At 44.6% G+C, this 17,368-nt stretch overlaps 1 protein-coding gene across 2 annotated transcripts in view; it reads right to left on the bottom strand.

The window, feature by feature from the left end:
* Positions 1–16,805, bottom strand: part of PLCXD2 (phosphatidylinositol specific phospholipase C X domain containing 2) — a 65,255-nt gene extending 48,450 nt beyond the window's left edge. For both annotated transcript variants that reach the window (XR_518516.4, XM_002716713.5), the window contains exon 1: positions 16,063–16,805. Coding sequence is in view for 1 of the 2 variants with exons in the window: in XM_002716713.5 (XP_002716759.1) it covers positions 16,063–16,225 (163 nt within the window). In the remaining variant the exon portion in view is untranslated. The remainder of the gene's footprint in view (positions 1–16,062) is intronic.
* Positions 16,806–17,368: the final 563 nt, after the last annotated feature.

Genomic DNA, 17,368 nt, shown 5'->3' with positions numbered 1-17,368 from the left:
TATTTAATTTCCTGCTAATTAGCCTGGGAGGCAGCAGGATCATGGTCCAAGTACTTGGGTTCCTGCCAACCATGTGGGAGATCCAGATGGGGCTCCTGGTTCTTGGCTTTGGACTGGCCCAGCCCTGGCTGTTGGGTGAAAGATCTCTCTCTTTCTCTCTCTCTTTGCTCCCCTCCCTCACCCATCACTCTGCCTTTCAAATAAATAAATCTTAAAAAAATAAATGGATGGTTTCATTTATTAATGGTTCATTAAAAGAATTTATGATGCTATTTAATGAAGACTACTAATTATTGCAAAGAAATAATTTTTCTTTCATTCTTACTATACTTAAAACAGAAAATGCGTTTATAATCATGACATGATATTTGTAAAAGGGAAATAGTTCCTAAGCCTGAAGTGGTATTTAATTCTTGGTGGATCATTTAGAATTTCATCAAATTGCTGGTGAAATTCTCTCCTGCACAGAGTCACAGAGACCATCTTTCTATCTTCTGGCCTTGGGTTTGCACTGCGTTGATTGAAATCACTGGCCAGCGGTTCACTTCTTGTTTAGCATTTATATAGTTCCCTTCACATCAAAGGCTGATGGTTCATTGCTTTGTGTGGTATCTTTACAAAACTTAGTGTGTGGACCTTGGGGAACAAAAAACAACCTGCATTCATAGTCACCTCAGGTGGCTGCACTTTATCATAGGGCAGGGTTATATCAGATGCCTTTGACACCTGCAGACTGGCCGTGAAACAGGGAAGCTTCTCCCCAGACCCCACCTAGGATAGGACAGTCTTCTGCTTGGCATTGGACTGAGCGGGGGCTCCAACAGAGGAAGAGTAAGGAGGAGGAGGGAAAAGTCCAGCAAACAGCCACATAACTCATGCCAAGTGATGGGTTTAAAGGAAATGTGTACATGACACACTGCAGGGGGCGTGCAGGCCAGCACAGCCACCCTGGCAGACCCCACGCTGCTCACACCCCTGTGGAAGCTGCATCTTGTCTTTCCCTACACAGGCAGGAAGATTCTTCTCTCTGCCAAAGCCGCGCTGGGCGCCTACTTCGCAGACCACTTAAACCACTGTGCTGCTTTTGTTCTGAGTCAATAAAAACCTCCTATGTGACTGGCCTTGAAAAAAAAATGCAACTTGTTCAGCCGGCACAGGTCAGCAGGCAGCTCTTCCAACATAACTGTCCTCAAGGGTGCTCACGAGTTAGACTCAGTCCTGGCACGGAAACAAATGGCCTCAGATGAAAAGAGAACTCCTCTTTATTACAGGCAACAGGGAAGTTACAGCCCAACGCTGGGTCAATCTCGAACTCTACCCACGGCTTTTATTTAAAAGCAATTAAATGAATTTGGCAGGATCTAGTTTTAACAATTTTAGCATTGCTATCAGTTGTGGGGTATTTTTTCCTTTGGCAATGTCCCAATTTCTATAAAATGGGGATAATAAGAGAACCTGTATTACTGAGTTGTTGGAAGGATGAACTGGGTTTATGTTAGTCAGGTGGAATAATATTGGGCAACTAGTAAGTGCTACATAAGCAAGCTATTCTTTGTTATTACTATCATCATAAGACAAAGGACATTTTAAAAGTTCATGAAAATGTATATTATGAAAAAGCATGCCTGGATTTCAAAAAATTTTTTGCACCAAAATAAATTCATCTTTTAACCCTATTTAACCCTTTTAACCCATGAGGCTAAAGTATTATTAATTTATTTTCATTTATTTGAAATAAGAGAGAGAGAGAGAGATCTTCCATCTACTTGTTTATTCCTCAAATGTCCACAACAGCTGAGGGGTGGGCCAAGCTGAAGCCCATGGCCTGGAATTCCATCCAGGTCTCCCATGTGGGTGGCAGGGACTCAAGTACTTGAGCCATGACCTGCTGCCTCCCAGGGTGTATGTTAGAAGGAAGCTAGGTGGGGATCAGAGGTGGGACTCCAATCTGGCACTCCACTATAGGATGTGGGTATCTCAGGTGGTGGTTTTACCTGTTTTGCCACAATGCCCAACTCCATGAACTTTCTGAAGTACCCTCATACTTGTTCTTATCACGAAAGCCTTAGGGGCACCTTGAGAAACCTTTGCAATGTGACTAGAAGAATTTGTCCTACCCAAGGTGTTATTATCACTTGTCTCCTGCACATACTAGTTTCTTCTTAAGTTAGAAATATCTGTTCATTATGCTTGCATTCTTTGTAGATATTCAAGATTCCATGTTTCTCTCCTCCTCCTTCTCTCCCTCTCTGCTTTCCATAAGGTGCTCATTCTTATTCATATTCCCAAGTACACAGAGGCAATGAAACAGTTGGATGTAGCAGGGACGGGGGACACTGTGCTGTAACGCAGGTATGCGGCTCAGAAGACATGTCTGAGCCGTTTCTTGCAGGATGATTGGAAACATTTGGGGTGGGCATTGGAAGGGAGATGTCATGGTAGAGGAGAAAGCTTCTTCAAAGATAGGAGTCATAAATAGCATTTTTTTCAGGGTTTTTTTTCAGTACCTAAACCATCGCTGTCTCCCTATGGCCTACAAAACAAAGCATAATGTGCTCAGAGCAATGTTAAAAGCCTCTCTCAGTCTGGCTTATGCCTATCTTTCCAGACTTTTCTCGGTTCTTTCTCCCATCACTTGTGCAGTTTGCCATGGCATCCCTTTCTCTGTTCCCTGAAGCTGCCCTTGGTTCCTTCCTAAGACCTCCAATCTTGCTCATTTGCTTCCCTCTGTCTGGAATGGCCTCATCCTTGTGTGGAAATCCTACCCTTTTTCCAGAGTCCATCTCAAAGGCACCATCTTTGGCGAAGCTGTTCCTTAACCTCTACTGGAAGTAGATGCTACTTTTTCTAGGGCCCTTTACCATGGCACTCAGCTTATCATGCTTTTATTGGATTATTTGAACTCCTGTATGTCTCCTACAAGATCCACAAACTACATCTTGTTCATTAAAATTCTGCAGTATCTATTATGATGCTGGGTACATATTCATATGATATAAATGCATGGTTAATAATAGTATATATAAGTAACCTATGGTTTTTTTATGCTAGGCAATATGCTAATCACATTACTTATGTTGTTTAACTCTTAAATAACATTGAGTCATAAAGTAAAATTTAACCTTATTCAAAGAGATCTGGTCTTTGCCCTTGAACCAGGGAAAGTAATCTCTTAAGGCCTTGGAATGGCCTACTAGTAAGAGTATCTTTGTTTACCTGGGGCCACATCAGAATGTAGAGATGTGATTTAAAGTGGGAGCTTTGAGTCACTGGAGGGGTTGGATACCAAGGTCTGACAGGTAGAGGCCCAATAATCTCTGGTCACCAAAGCTCAGGTGACAACACGTATGTGTACTGTCCCACAGCCACATCAGGGACATATCGGGGTCCATGACTTCATGGAGAGGATACTGGAAACTCCATATTTTAACTTCCCTGCCTTCTCTATGTACCTGTCTCCTTAACTGATTTTAATCTACAGTCTTTCCTGGTAATAAACAGTAGTCCTGTGTGTGACAGCTTTCAATGAGTTCTTTTTTTTTAACTTTTATTTAATAAATATACATTTCGAAAGTACAATTTTTGGATTATAGCGGTTTTTTCCCCCATAACCTCCCTCCAGCTGCAACCATCCCATCTCCTACTCCCTCTCCCATTCCATTCACATCAAGATTCAGTTTTAATTATCTTTATATACAGAAGATCAACTTAGTATATACTAAGTAAAGATTTCAACAGTTTGCACCCACACAGACACACAAAGTATAAAGTACTGTTTGAATACTAGTTTTACCATTAATTCGCATAGTACAACACATTAAGGACAGATATCCTACATGGGAGCAGGTGCACAGTGACTCCTGTTGTTGATTTAACAATTGACACTTTTATTTATGATGTCATGATGCTAGTAAATTATTGAACATAAGAATGACCTTGAGAACTCCCACATTTGTAATTAAGGGCAGTCTTATGGATGCTTTCTATAACATTGCACTTGTGAAGTGGATACTGTACTCATCCCCATTTTACAGATGAGAAAACTAAGAGAGAGACATCAAGGTCAAGGTCACATAACTAGTAAGCAGGATTTAATCCATCATGTCATAATAGCAGAACCTACCCTCTGAATTACTTCTCTCTATTGCCATCTGTGCGAATAAGAATTAAAAACAGAGAGACGATAAAAATGTTAAGAACAAACGTAACAATGAACACATGTCCTTAAATGCTGAAGATCTTTAGGACAGCTTTTGTAGAAAAATATCTACAAATAGTATAACAAATTTGACATGCACAGATCATAATTTTGCATGTTAAAATATTTCTGTGGCCTGAGCTAAGAGTATATTAATTTAGTAAATTATATATGAGAAGTAGGCCTTATGGTTAATGAAAATGGCAAAAGATTTGTTTAAACAAAACTTGCAGTACTTGGGAATAATCTTATTGTCCCTTGTCTTTCCATGTTATTCACTTGTACATAATCCAGCTCACCGTCATTAGAATATGAGTCATCCGACTCCACCAAGCAGATTTAACTGCTCTTCCCTGAGTGCTCAGGAAATTGGCATTGAGTTCATACTTCATGAACTTAGGACCCTGGGTGGTAATTACCTCCCCATCTGTCTCTGCCTCCTGACTGTAAGTCTCGGAAGGCAGACTCATGCCTCATTCCCGCTCAAATCTCTGCAGTTCATTTTTGGCATTTGGAGTTATTGAATACTTGCACATGTACTGTAGGTAGAGTAGATGCAGACAAATGCCTCAGTAAACAGATGCCCATTGCTCATAAGCCTAAGTCTCCTGATCTTCTTTTCCAAGCCTCTCTTTGGTCCATCTATCTTCTTTAAACAGGCAGAGTTCACTTTCTCCACCTTTTCACCCCTGGCACCTGTTTACCCCCCGCTCCATTCATCTCCATTTGTCTTTCTAGATGAGTGATCTGGGTCAGTGAAGAGCAATGCATCAGAAAACATAGTGGACAACAATAAAAGAGGAAGGATAACCAAAGGAACTGCTAAAATAAAATATTGCATTGAACTATTTTAAAAGTCCCAGAGAGGAGATTCCTTGAAATTTATACCTATGTAAATTATCTTCTAATAATGTCTCCTTGGGTCCTCTCATCTTGCACACTTGAATTACAACCTTGGGGAAAAAATGTAGCACTTGCAGAAAATTTAACACGTGCAGATAGGCTGAGGCATCTTGAGGATACACAAAGTCAGCCAACCCGAGTCCAAGAGTCAAGAGCAGGGGGACCGTTTAGTAGTCTCCCCAACCAAAGACTAACATCCTTAAACTTTCTCACCACCTCAAAGGGATTCACTTGGATCCTATTTGATTATTTTCCATGAGATATGTGAGGAGAATGTTAATAATAACCCGAAACTGCTAGCAAAATCTGAGAGGGCCATGTGGCCAATTTAATATTTAATCAGTTGCCTACTGAATTATTCGTAGTTATTCACAATGCAACAAAGCAGCTATGTAAGCCAGAACACTTGGAAGCAAAAGATGCCGGTCAAGTTAGTTTTCCTTATGTGCTGAGGAGCCAAGTGGCATCTCACCATGTAAGGACAGACGTTGGCCCAGGAACCCAGCCCCTGCTTGTCTACCCCAGTGAGCTCAATGGGTTAGCACTGGAGTCAATCAGAGGCACTCAGCGTGCTCCGCAGACCTGAGACACCTTCACAGGAAGTATTTATACATAAAAGAGAGTCAAGCAGAGCTTCTCTGGTGAAGGCCTCCCTGTGACAGTCTGCAGCCCTGGCCCTGAGGTGTCCAGAGAGGCACCAGTGGAGCACTGAGCCTCCCCAGGGCTCTGCAGGTCACCTGAGTACTCCACTGCCTGTTTAGTCTCTCTTACGGGAGGCATTTTACAGCTCTCTCCATAAACATGGGTATCTGTTCTCTTTCAAAAGAACCCCAAAGAAGGTCCTGCATAGGTAGTTCATTAACTCTGCCTCTATCCTGCTAAGGTGCATCCTGTTGCCTCCAACCAGATGGCTCCTCTTCTATACAATAATCCCTCACCAGGGACACTTGGTCAGCCCTTGATGCACCTTGGTAGCTCTGAGATAATCGTGTGATCTTTAACTATCTTTTAGTTTTTAACACAGAAGAACGAATAATACTAAGGTTTCAGGGAAACTAGGAGCATGTTTAGGGCAGGAGAAAAACTCAAACTAAATAATTCTACTACAACATCCTCCTGCTTTTTTGAGCCTCTTGGTGCCATCCAGGATGTCAGTGTGAGCAATGTATGACAGTTGATGATCATGGTAAGTAATCCAAAGCTTCCATGTCACCTCTGGTTTGTAGTAGTAGTGGGGAGGCAGAGGGGCTGACCCCACCTCCACTCCTGCCCCCAAGCTGCCAACATGGTTGAGGATACACATGATCGACTTCAAAGACTTCATGTAGAACATGGGGTAAGTATAAAGGAGGGCCCCTTTCTAGAAGTAGAAATTCAAGACAGACCTACTTAAAGAAGAAGACTCTCAGTTGAAATCTTTGAAACCTATATGAAAATAAAGGATACCAGCTTTAAACAAATTATGTGATACTGGATATAACCACAGCTGTGGGTGCAGGTAGGGCATACAGTAGCTTCTTCATCATCTCTACTGGGCACTTCCTATGCCCTTTTCCAGGTCTGAAGGTTCCCACAGGTATCGCAAACTCAGCTTGCCCCAGATCAAGTATATTATTCCCTCCAGCATCCCTAAGCCCGGGGCCTCTTGCATTGTGATTTTGGGGAATGCCACTCCCTCCCACTAACCCAAGCCAGCTGCAACTCTGTTTCACTCTCTAGCTAATCACCAAATCCTGTTGCTATTTCTTCCTAAAAATCTCCAGAGCATGTATCCTTTCCCTTGTCTACCCCTACCCCGCTACTCTCCTTCTTAGGTCAGCTTCACCTCCCACTTGGGTGACCTCATCAGCAGCCTAGCTGGTCCCTTGGCTTCCAGAACTTCAGGTTATGGTACATCTTGTGCTGCAGCCAGAGTGATCTTTCCTAAAACACAAAGTTGACCTTGTCAGTCACCTACCTAAAGTCCTTTGCACTCCTGCTAAGGAAAAGTTAACTTTAATGTGGCTTATTAGACCCCAAAATGTCTTCCCACTTCACTGCCTGCCACTCTCCTCCTTGTCACTTACGGCACAATCGTAGCGACCTGTTTTGGTTCATTACTGGGCCATTCCCTCTCTTCACCCATCTTGTTTACTCTCCTTGGTTCCTTTATCCTGAAGGTGAATTCCTACACATTGTTTGGAGTTTGGTTTATTCGTCACTTCCGTCAGGAGGCCTCCCTGGATGCCCAAGCCTTGGGCTGTCTCTGCTGAATGCTAGGCCTTCTCCATCTTCCTACGTTGCATATTTTGTTCTAACTGCTTGACGAAATGCCCAGTTTCCTAACTAGACTGCAAGCTCTTTGAAGGTAATGACCAAGGCCGTATGGGTCACCACTGAGTCACCAGTGCCTGCGGGATAATAAATTTTTAACACATGGGTCAAATACAGTAAAAGAAACAATTGGGTTTCTCATCTGACCCTTCATTTCCCTTGGTAACTGAGAGGCCGTTTTGTTTTACTCTCATGTGGTTGCTTTAGGGCCTTTCGCCCATTCCTGACCAAGTCTTTCAATACCAGCTTTTTACCCTCAGATAATGTTCAGTTTTGGCATAACCAATAAGGCTTGTTAGGATCGAGTTCCTGCTTGCTTTTTCAGCATTATCTCCATTACAGCCTTTAAATGAAATCCATGCTCTGCTAATGCCAGACAGCCTAGATGTCCTCAAGGTCACCAGCATCTCGCGGTCTCCAGTCCCTCTACAAGGTGACCCTCTCCCCTCCACCTGCAACACCTGGCTATCTATTACATGCTCTTTACTTCTTAACCCAAGGAAGCCCAGTCTACCCAGCTTTCCTTCCTACTGCCGGTAACGGAGTTGGGAACTGGTTCTCTAAAGTCATAGTCGCCTAGGCATTCTTCTCTATTGTGTTTGAGTGTTGGTCTTCCTCATGAAGGGCAGGGAGAAGAATCTTACCTCTGTCATCATCTCATCTAACACAATACCTGGCATAAAAGGGCTCTCAACTATCTTTCAAATTAATGACTTTCCTTTAAGCAAATACAACATTTTACAATGTAAAAATGCAGACGTAGTAAAGAAGCACTTTTTTTCACCCAAATTAATTCGATGTGATCATATAATTGTCAGGAGGATCCACATGGGCAGCTCCTCTCAGGACAATAACCTGAGCACAATCCCAGGGAGAACAGGTGCGCATTCTATTTTAAGTGTTATCTGTTCGGTTCTTTTTTTTTTTTTTTTTAAGGGGGGAGTGTTAATCTGGCTTCAAGTGCACTTTAAGAATATTGCTGTTGCTATATAAGGCTTCAAGCCATACATGTTCATAACATATTCATCTCAATCTGACAGAGTCTAGGAGGTTTTCAGTTCACTGCTACTGCAGATTACTGTTGCACACCAAGACATTTGCATTACAGGGCACAAATGGTTCCTGCTTTCTCTTTCATTTGAATATTGTCAGATCTGTATAGAAAAAGAAATATTGATAGAATGTTATCCGAGATGGCACTGGCATTCCATATGGGCTCTGGTTTGTGTCCCTGCTGCTCCTCTTCCGATCCAGCTCTCTTCTGTGGCCTGAGAAAGCAGTGGAAGATGGCCCAAGTGCTTGGGCCCCTCCATCCACGTGGGACACCTGGAAGAGGCTGCTGGCTCCTGGCTTTGGGTTGGCCCAGCTCTGGTGGTTGTGGCCCTTTGGGGCATAAGCCAGCAGATGGAAGTCCTCTCTCTGTCTCTCCCTCTCTCTGTCTATAACTCTATCTTATCAAATAGATAAATAAAATCTTTAAAAACAAAAAGAATGTTATTCAAAAAGAAATGGTACATTGTAGCTGACAGTTCTAGAATAATTGGAATTTTAAAAAAGCTATTATGCTCTTAGAAATTTCAACTGCCTTAGTAGATGGAGACTCCAGGAAAGACTGTTTCGCAGATGACATAACCTACATATCCTTCCATTAGCAGTGCAGGTCTCTGTGGCCTAATCTGTTTTATCTTGGAGTTACCTAGAGATCCAGTAATGCAATGCTTCCGTGTAGTGTCTGATCCACACGAGTGATTGGCAATATAATCCAAATTGCCATCCGTGTTTCACAACACCAGTGAGAGGCTGGAAGGGCTCCTGCTTAACCATGTGTGCAGTACAACCCAGACAGCTTTCATCAGCATTCTCCTCCACCTTGGTTCTTGATATGTGTTCAAATTCTTCGCACACACACAAACACGCCCACCCATTACAATGTCTATTAATAACCATTCCTCTGCAGACCTGGGCTGAAACGCCAATTAGGGTTAGTCAGCATCCGCACAGTGGTTTGCGATTTTTCTCAAGGCAAAGTTACAGGACACAAAAGCATTGCACTCCCATTATGTTTAGTGTGCGTGTGCTCCTAGGCTCCCAGTGGCTAGAGAGAGATGCAGGGGCAACCTGTCACATCGAGTGGAGGTCAGATCGGATCAGGTGTTGGAAACCAAATCCTTAGCTTCAGAAGCATGGCTGAGAGAGGAATATGCACGTGAAAGCCGCACACTTGCAAGATCTGAAATGGCCCTGGGCAGGTGTTGCAGGCTATGCATGAAGGGTGCACGACAGCAGACATTAGGATTTAGGCCCCTTGAGAGTGAAGCGTAGGTCATAGCAAGTGTGTGGTACGTGTATGTGTGTATGTGTCTGTGTGTCTGTGTTGGATAATGGGTGATGAATGTGCGTTTATGGGGTGGGTGTATGTGTTTGGAGGGATGATGAAATGATTCCAACAGCTGAGGAAGGAGTAGTGAAATACACACAAGGGTTTGTTTAGCGAGAAGTGTTTTGTAATAGCCACCCCCTTGAGCTGGGAACAAAATGACTGGGCTAGTGCTGGGGAAATGAACGGAGCCGACGTGGCCCTGTCACAAGAGGGCGGCATTCTTCCCAGAGGCTTGGTGCGTCCGGAGATGATGAGCTCTGACAGCTGAATGTGGGATGGTAGACAGGACAGAGAGGATAACTGAAGAGGATCTTCTGGCTTTCTTGATCAGCTGCCCTCATGCTGCATTTGACACCTTTGTTGCTCACATCCTGGGCAGTCCTTCATGCTTCCTGCCCTAAACTCTAAAGCCCCCTTGTGGGGTGGCCATTCAAGTCACCTTAATCTGATCAGCCAGAGAACACCGAGTTGCACGCTTTAATTGAATCCTCAGCTCCTTAACTAGATTGTAAATTATCTCAGGGAACAGACAGCATCTTATACCTCCTTTCTGTTGTCTGTCCCAGGTAAGGGCTTTCAATAAGTCACCGCTGATAATAACCACAATGATAAAAATTACAACGATTGTATAGTGCTTACTTCATACTGAATGTATTTTATATGAATGAATGTAATTATCACACTAAACAAATGAGGTAGAGCTATTACTATCTCTGCCTTACAGGGAAGGATGCTGAGTCACAGAGAGGTTAAGTAACTTGCCCTAGGTCACACAGCTTTTAAGTGACCTCAGAATCAGGATTCAAACCCAGGCACTCTGGTTGCTGCATTCCCAGTCTTAATTGCTCCTCGATCCTACTTCTTTTACACAAGTATGATTCCTGAATTCTTGGTGGTTTTCATGTGCTTTGGCAGGGGTTGGTGGACTACGAAAGAGATGAGTCTCCTTAGGAGAGAAACCTACTAACGAGAACCACAGCCGTTGCCTTGTTTTATTCTTCACACTGGCTACCCAGAGGGGAAAATGATGGAAAAAAAAGCAACAACAAAAATAAAATATTTCCATTCAATAGATCATTTTGGTCTCATTTTTTTTCTTGCATAAGTAAGTAGATCCTGGTAGATTTACCTTTGTCCCTGGTTTCCCACAGCCTCAAACTCTGTAGATGAACGGATGTGTTCTAGGGCCAACTCATGGCTCACACTACCCAAAAAGCAGAGCCATCCCCCTCGTCCGGTTACACAATTGACTGGCCCTCTTTTTGGGTGGTCTCTAAATCTCTTGTTCTGACTTCTTGAAGCAAGGTTTGAGTCATGACCCCTTCATCCTGCACCCCCCCCCCACCTTGCCCCGTGCTGCTGTCTCCGTGTCACACGAGAGTGTGGGACCACAGGGAGAAGGGCTACGGAAATCACCAAGAGGTCAGGGGCCAACCTGCATAGGCAAAGGAGAGGACTTGAGAAAGGCAGAACGGAGGAGAATGATCAGCAGCAACTTGAGAACAGAGACCAGCCTGGGCCTCGAACGCAGTGAGGAGCCCTTAAGGAAGGAAGAGCTGGCCCTGGGAAAGGAAGGCAGGCTACAGGCCAGGTCAGTGCAAGGAAAGACGAGAAGCTCAAAGCTGACAAGGGAAGAGGGCACACAGACAGGATGCTGGCAAAGGGGTTCTCCCTGAGACAGAAGTTCTGCTTCTGACTCGTGTGGCCGTTTCACTCAGCCTCGGAGTTTTCATCTGGGGCTTCAGGAATGCTGTGCACAGGACAGGGAAGAGATGGGGAAATCGTCATTCGGCTTTATGTAGCTACTTAGGAAAGGTGAAGCCAATGTCTATTCAGATGAGCTCTGATCACAATGGAAAATGATGGTGGCTGCCAGCTCCTTTTCCAGTATTCTTACTCTGCAGTTTCATGCATTAAATTATTCACTCAGCTCTCATCAATGACTGAGCTGTTGCCTCTACTAGGACTTAGGGTTAAAAAGGGAAATAAGCCATATTCTCCTTCTTTGACTTGTTCAGAGATCATGGGAAAGGCAGTCACATAAAAATAACGATGTGTTGCAAAGTGCTATGATAAAGGTACTAGCAAGTGATGCGCAGGGGCAGGCGAGGGCATCCTCAGCCCCTTCCCACACACACCCGCATTCCTTAGCACCATTCACTTCACCTGGGAAGCTCCTTTCTCAGTCCTGAAGCCCCAGCCACATCCGCCACATCCTGTGAAATCTTGATCATTCTACACTTCTCAGGTCAAATGCTATTTTCTCAACAAAGTAGTCCCTAATTCTAAAAGTTTAACTTAATCTTCCCATCCTGTGTGCTTCTGTAACACATTATTTATATCTCTATTTTCACACTTATCTCAATCAGTGTTTTAGAAAATATCTATAGTGAAGGGATTATATATACATATGTGACATGTATCTGTCTATCCATCTATATAAATACATTCACCATAGATAGTTTTATGTATGGTGTGTGTATGTATGTGTGTGTGTGTATCCACACAAACAAGTGCTGTTCAACAGTTTCATGGAAAATGCATATTATTAAAAAATTGTGTAGATTTCCAAATTTTTGTACCAAAATAGACTTTGTTTTTAATTATAGTTTTCTTAGGCATTTTTGGAAGTGCCTTCACATATATCACTGGATTTTAAACTTCTTTGACGGTATGGTGGATGACTGAGTCATCTTGGGTCCTCCTCCCACCTTGGGGTTTCTAAAAATGCACTCAGGATCTGCTCAAATGAATGTCCATTTAGAGCAACTCATTTAAAGCCCCTTTACAATGCTAAAACGCAGGAACCCTGCTTCATTCTGTTATTTTGAGTCCTTGTTTGTGCACACCAAAAATAATTTCTTGTTTTGAATAAGTATAACAGAAACAGCCTTTGGATCTACAGTGAACCAAATCATTAGCTTCACCTCTTCCTACATTTGGATAAAGAATAGGCAAAAGCCAAAACAAAACCCTCAAATTAATCAAGTAACTTTTCACCTAGAAAGGACTCTACATTTCATTTAATCCAATTTTTTGATACAAATGAAGAAACTAAATCCTGAGAAATGCAGGTACTTTTTCAACATCACACAGTTCAACACTCTTCCCAATAGATTAGTCTACCTTTAATAAAAATGGAGCATGAAATGCATGTACATATGTTATCTACACAAATACAAATCATGCTGTTTATATGTGCATATATGTATACGTAGAGAAAGATAGAATACAGTGTACATTATAGAAAACTATTTTTCCTCCCAGTCCATTTGTCAATAGGGAATATCATGCTTTCATTAATGTCAATGAAAATGTTTGTATAGTCTGATGCTTTAATTTAAAGCTCTGACTTGTCCAATTTCCAGATTCTTTACCCTTTGGCTATCAAGTGATTCTATTTAGTTGTTAGTAAGAATTACTCTGAGGTTGTTCTTTAAGACATTTCAGTATGTTTGGGTGAAAGTGGTCATTAACAGGTGCTCTTAACAGTTGTGCAAGTAAAATAATACATCAAGGCTCTGTTGAGAGGTGCATATCCACACATGTTATCTCTCATCATCATGTGGTCAAATGCAGCAGGTGCACTCAAATACGACATAGTTTACTCCACCCCAGTTCTGCTCTTATTGCCAGAACCCCTGCCTTCTCCCTGCCCTTTCCCATGCCATCACTGCCCCACTCCCTTCCTGACACATTGGACCCACTCTTACAGAGGCCCCGATGGGCACACACACACACACACACACACAGTAGACTGAAGCACTAAATTTGAATTTAAAACTTAGGTTCCAAATATATATATATATATACAAACACACACACTTATACACTTATTTATATATAAATTATATACATTGCTGTATAGAATTAGAACATACATCACTCAAGTACATAACATCTGTCTGTCCCACCACAGTGATATATATTCACTCAGTTAGAGACCACCCAGCTTTAAAACTTCCTCCATTCACTCCATGCACAGAACAGTCTGTAAAAGCTGGCTTTCAGTTAGAGACTACCTCCATCGCTCTGTACTTCCCAAGGCCACCTCAAGGGCATAGGGCCAGTGCAAGGGTTTTGAAGCTCCACGGGGGCTTAAACACTAATTCTGCCACTTGGGATTTGTGTGGCCTTGAGAAAACTGCTTACCCTCTCTGAACAATCATTCCCTTATTTCTAGGATGAGGATGTTAACAGCTACTTCATGGAAGTGTCAGGACGTGAGGTAACGCATGCCAATGGAGCTGAATGGCAGTGTTCAGTAACTAACAGCTATGATGACAATGAAGGACAAGGAGGAAGAGGAAGAGAAGTGGTGGAAGGCAGCCGGTCAGCTCCACTTCCTGAAAACCTTCTATATTTCAGAATTTCCCAGAAGGCCTGCTCGCCTTTATCTGGAGAGTATTCAACTCAAGGCAGAGAAAAAAGAACAAGCAGGAGAGTCCCTGCATGACTAGCACTGAGGATGGGATCTGCCTGTTTTGAGCTTACATATGCACACACATATGACCTTTCTACCGCTGAGAAAAGGGCAGTTTCACAGTAGTGAATCCAGCATCTTTTGAGGAATCAATTCCATTTTCCTCCCTTCTTGTTGCATACATCCACAAAGCTGTGTGAACAAAGTCTGGTGTCCCCCACAGCCGCTAACTGCAGACTTTCCAGTTACAGTATTGGGCCCCAGGTACTTGCTGCTCTGCAATCCTCCTCATCCCTGACGATACTAGCAACCACAGAAACACCCTAGTGCTCACAGGACAAACTCCAGCTCCTTTCCAGTCACAGAGTCAGGGTGAACAGTCAAGCTCTAGGGTTTGAGCCATCCAAGTCCAAGAAAAGAGGAAGCCCCAACCTGCCTCGGAAATGCCCTGGCCATTTTCAGCCTGCCTAGGATGCCATTCTATTTGCAAACACATACTACCTGCCTGCCACACACCACAACAAAATAATTCCATTGTTACGCCTGAAGGCAATGACTAATGTTACACGTGGCCCGTGCATCACTTTGGTGATGACTCCACAGGCGTCAATCAAACATGGAAAAGACGTGTTCTAAAGCACGGGCATCTGGCATTTCCCAGGGAGCTGCTGCCAATGGCTGGTAGAACAGAAGTGATCATAACTCTACAGAAAGTTAGCAGGTCTCTCCTTGCTCAAAAGCAACAAGGGCCCATGAGGACAATGAACCTGGGCGACCTCGAAAAGAAGAGGCAAGTAAGGAAAAGACTGCATTTCAAGCCTGTGTTCCTCTTCCTTGTGCATAGAAAGCAAAGATTGGGGTTGCATGAGGTCACTGGTCAGCCAGCAGAAAGGCAGACTGGCCGGGGAATGCCCGGGAGTCCGTCTGTAGTCTAGGGGTGAACTGCAATTGTTGTGTCTCCGAGGGAGAGGATTGGCAGCAGTCCATCCTCTGCTCCTGGGGTGCTTTCCAAGTATTGGCATCAAAGGATTCTGCTCAGCACATCAGGCCACAACTCACTGGAGTGCAAACATCTGTCCCTAGAAACCGCACCAACTACTTTTTGAGTGGAAGAAAGGGGACACATTTATCAAATCCAAAGCGTGATGGCAGGGGATAAACCCCCCAGCTGAGAGACAGTGGCTGGAGCAGAAGCCTTTTCAAGTTGTAGTTCTAGATCAGTCAGGCAGAGACACCTGTGTATATATAGACAAAGCCTCAAACACGACCATCTCATCACACCTAATGACTGCCTGTGATGACAGCTTGGATTCTCTATTTTTGGCTTTCCCAGCAACAAAAACATGGGTCTTTATCCTCATCCCGCATTCTGAACCTTCCTTACCTGCTTGTCATTTTTCCAATACACAAGGTCAGATACGTAAGAAAGGAAACATTTTTCGGTTTTAATTTAGATGCAAGGCTAAAATTGTTATGACTATTCATAACCCCCATCTCTCTTCTTTTTTTTTTTTTAACGTGATCAAGTAGATGCACTCCTCACATGCCCTGACCCCGACATTAAGAAGGTTAATGTTCTTAGAATGAGGCTATCAAGTCTAAACCAAGCAAACAAACAAAACCAGTGGTGCGGTGCTTCCATTCTCAAGTGTCCCTTTTACCAATGATGCAGTGTACTTAAACCTTTTGGAAGCAGCTCCGCTGGTGTTAAGTTTTTGGTTTGGACATACAAAGGGGTCACTGACAATTATTTTTCCTTAGCACAATAGAAAAGCCACCCAACCCATCAACAACACTAACATGGCAGAAGCAAACACCGTGGAACAAGTAGGAACAGAAGAATACCTGGGATTGCCAGATGGGAAAGGGGGACGTGGTGGAGGTGAGGGGGGAGCGAGGCCATCCAGTCGGCATTGCAGACCTCCGCTGCTGTCTTTGTCCCGCTGGGGTTGGGGGAGCAGATGGTCCCCATCCTGAGTTTCCTCCTTGCCTTCCTAACTGCTAGCATCCCTCTCGTCAACAAATCGGTCAGGTTCAGCCCCGGGGCCACTCACTCAGTGATCATCACTGCTGTAGATGTTTCAGGGCCACCTTTGTCACGCCAGTCTTTGCAAGATGCCTTGCTGGCTAAGAGATGGGGCAAAGAGGTGGTTCCTACCTCCCAGCACCCGCAGTCCCCACCCTCTACGGCCCAGTCTTCCTTAATCGGCTCAGTCCCAGCCCTGTTAAACTTCTTAGGTTTCCCTGCGGCGGTGGGGGAAGGCAGGCCCCCGGAGAGAAAGCTTACAGAAGCCGCACGTCCGAAGAGCAGCCACGCCCGCAGCTACTCACACGACAGGTGCCCGCGCAGCCCACAGACATGCCCGCGGGTCTACACACGTGTGCGCGCCCGGGCGCACCAGCTCCAGCCTGACTCGGGCTTCTATGGAGGACTCCGGGCTGGTCCATAAGCCGGGCCCGCCTGTCGTTCGCTCCCCCTGGCTTCCCAGCACCGACGCCCCCTGCCCGGTGGCTTCCTGAAAGACACTCCGAAGTGCAGCCGCCGGCTCCCGGACTCCCGGCAGCCCCGCCCCGCACTGCCGGGCAGATTTGCCGGGCTAGGAGGCCGGTGATTGGCCGCGGGCGGAGCGCGCTGTGATTGGCCGGCGCCCTTCGGGGCTGCCCCTCTGTCCCGCTCCCACGCCTCCCCTGCTCCCCAGTCTCCGCCCTCCATCACTCCCGCTTGCCTGCGTGCGGAAACTGGCAGCTGCTGCGGCTGCAGTCGTGGGAACTTGGGGGCTTGGCCGGTTGGCGTTCACGCGGGTTGTCCTGCAGCCTTAAAGTCTTTGGATGTTCTTCGCATCCGCGACTGTTTCTACCCCCGCCCCGCCGCCCACGGTGACCATTGTCCAGAGAGCATTGCCTTTTCTGTAAACCACCAGAAACAGCAGGAATATGAGCTGTCCAGGGGCTAAGAAAGGTGCAAGGGTGATTTGTGTTTTAAGTGGCATATCATTAAGATTCACCTGCAGACAGCTGGGCGGCACTTCGTTGCTGTTATGCCCATTGCACAGAAGAGAAGGCTATTTTACATTTGTATTGGTCTGCTGTTTGGAATTCTCTCTCAAATTCTTTGTCCCATTAGGTTTCCACAAGCCCCACAAGGCGGGGG

Source organism: Oryctolagus cuniculus, chromosome 4 (genome assembly GCF_964237555.1).
Source record: "Oryctolagus cuniculus chromosome 4, mOryCun1.1, whole genome shotgun sequence".
Taxonomy (NCBI): Eukaryota; Metazoa; Chordata; class Mammalia; order Lagomorpha; family Leporidae; genus Oryctolagus; species Oryctolagus cuniculus.
Note: the sequence above shows the minus strand (reverse complement) of the source record. Positions and strands in the feature narration are given on the sequence as shown.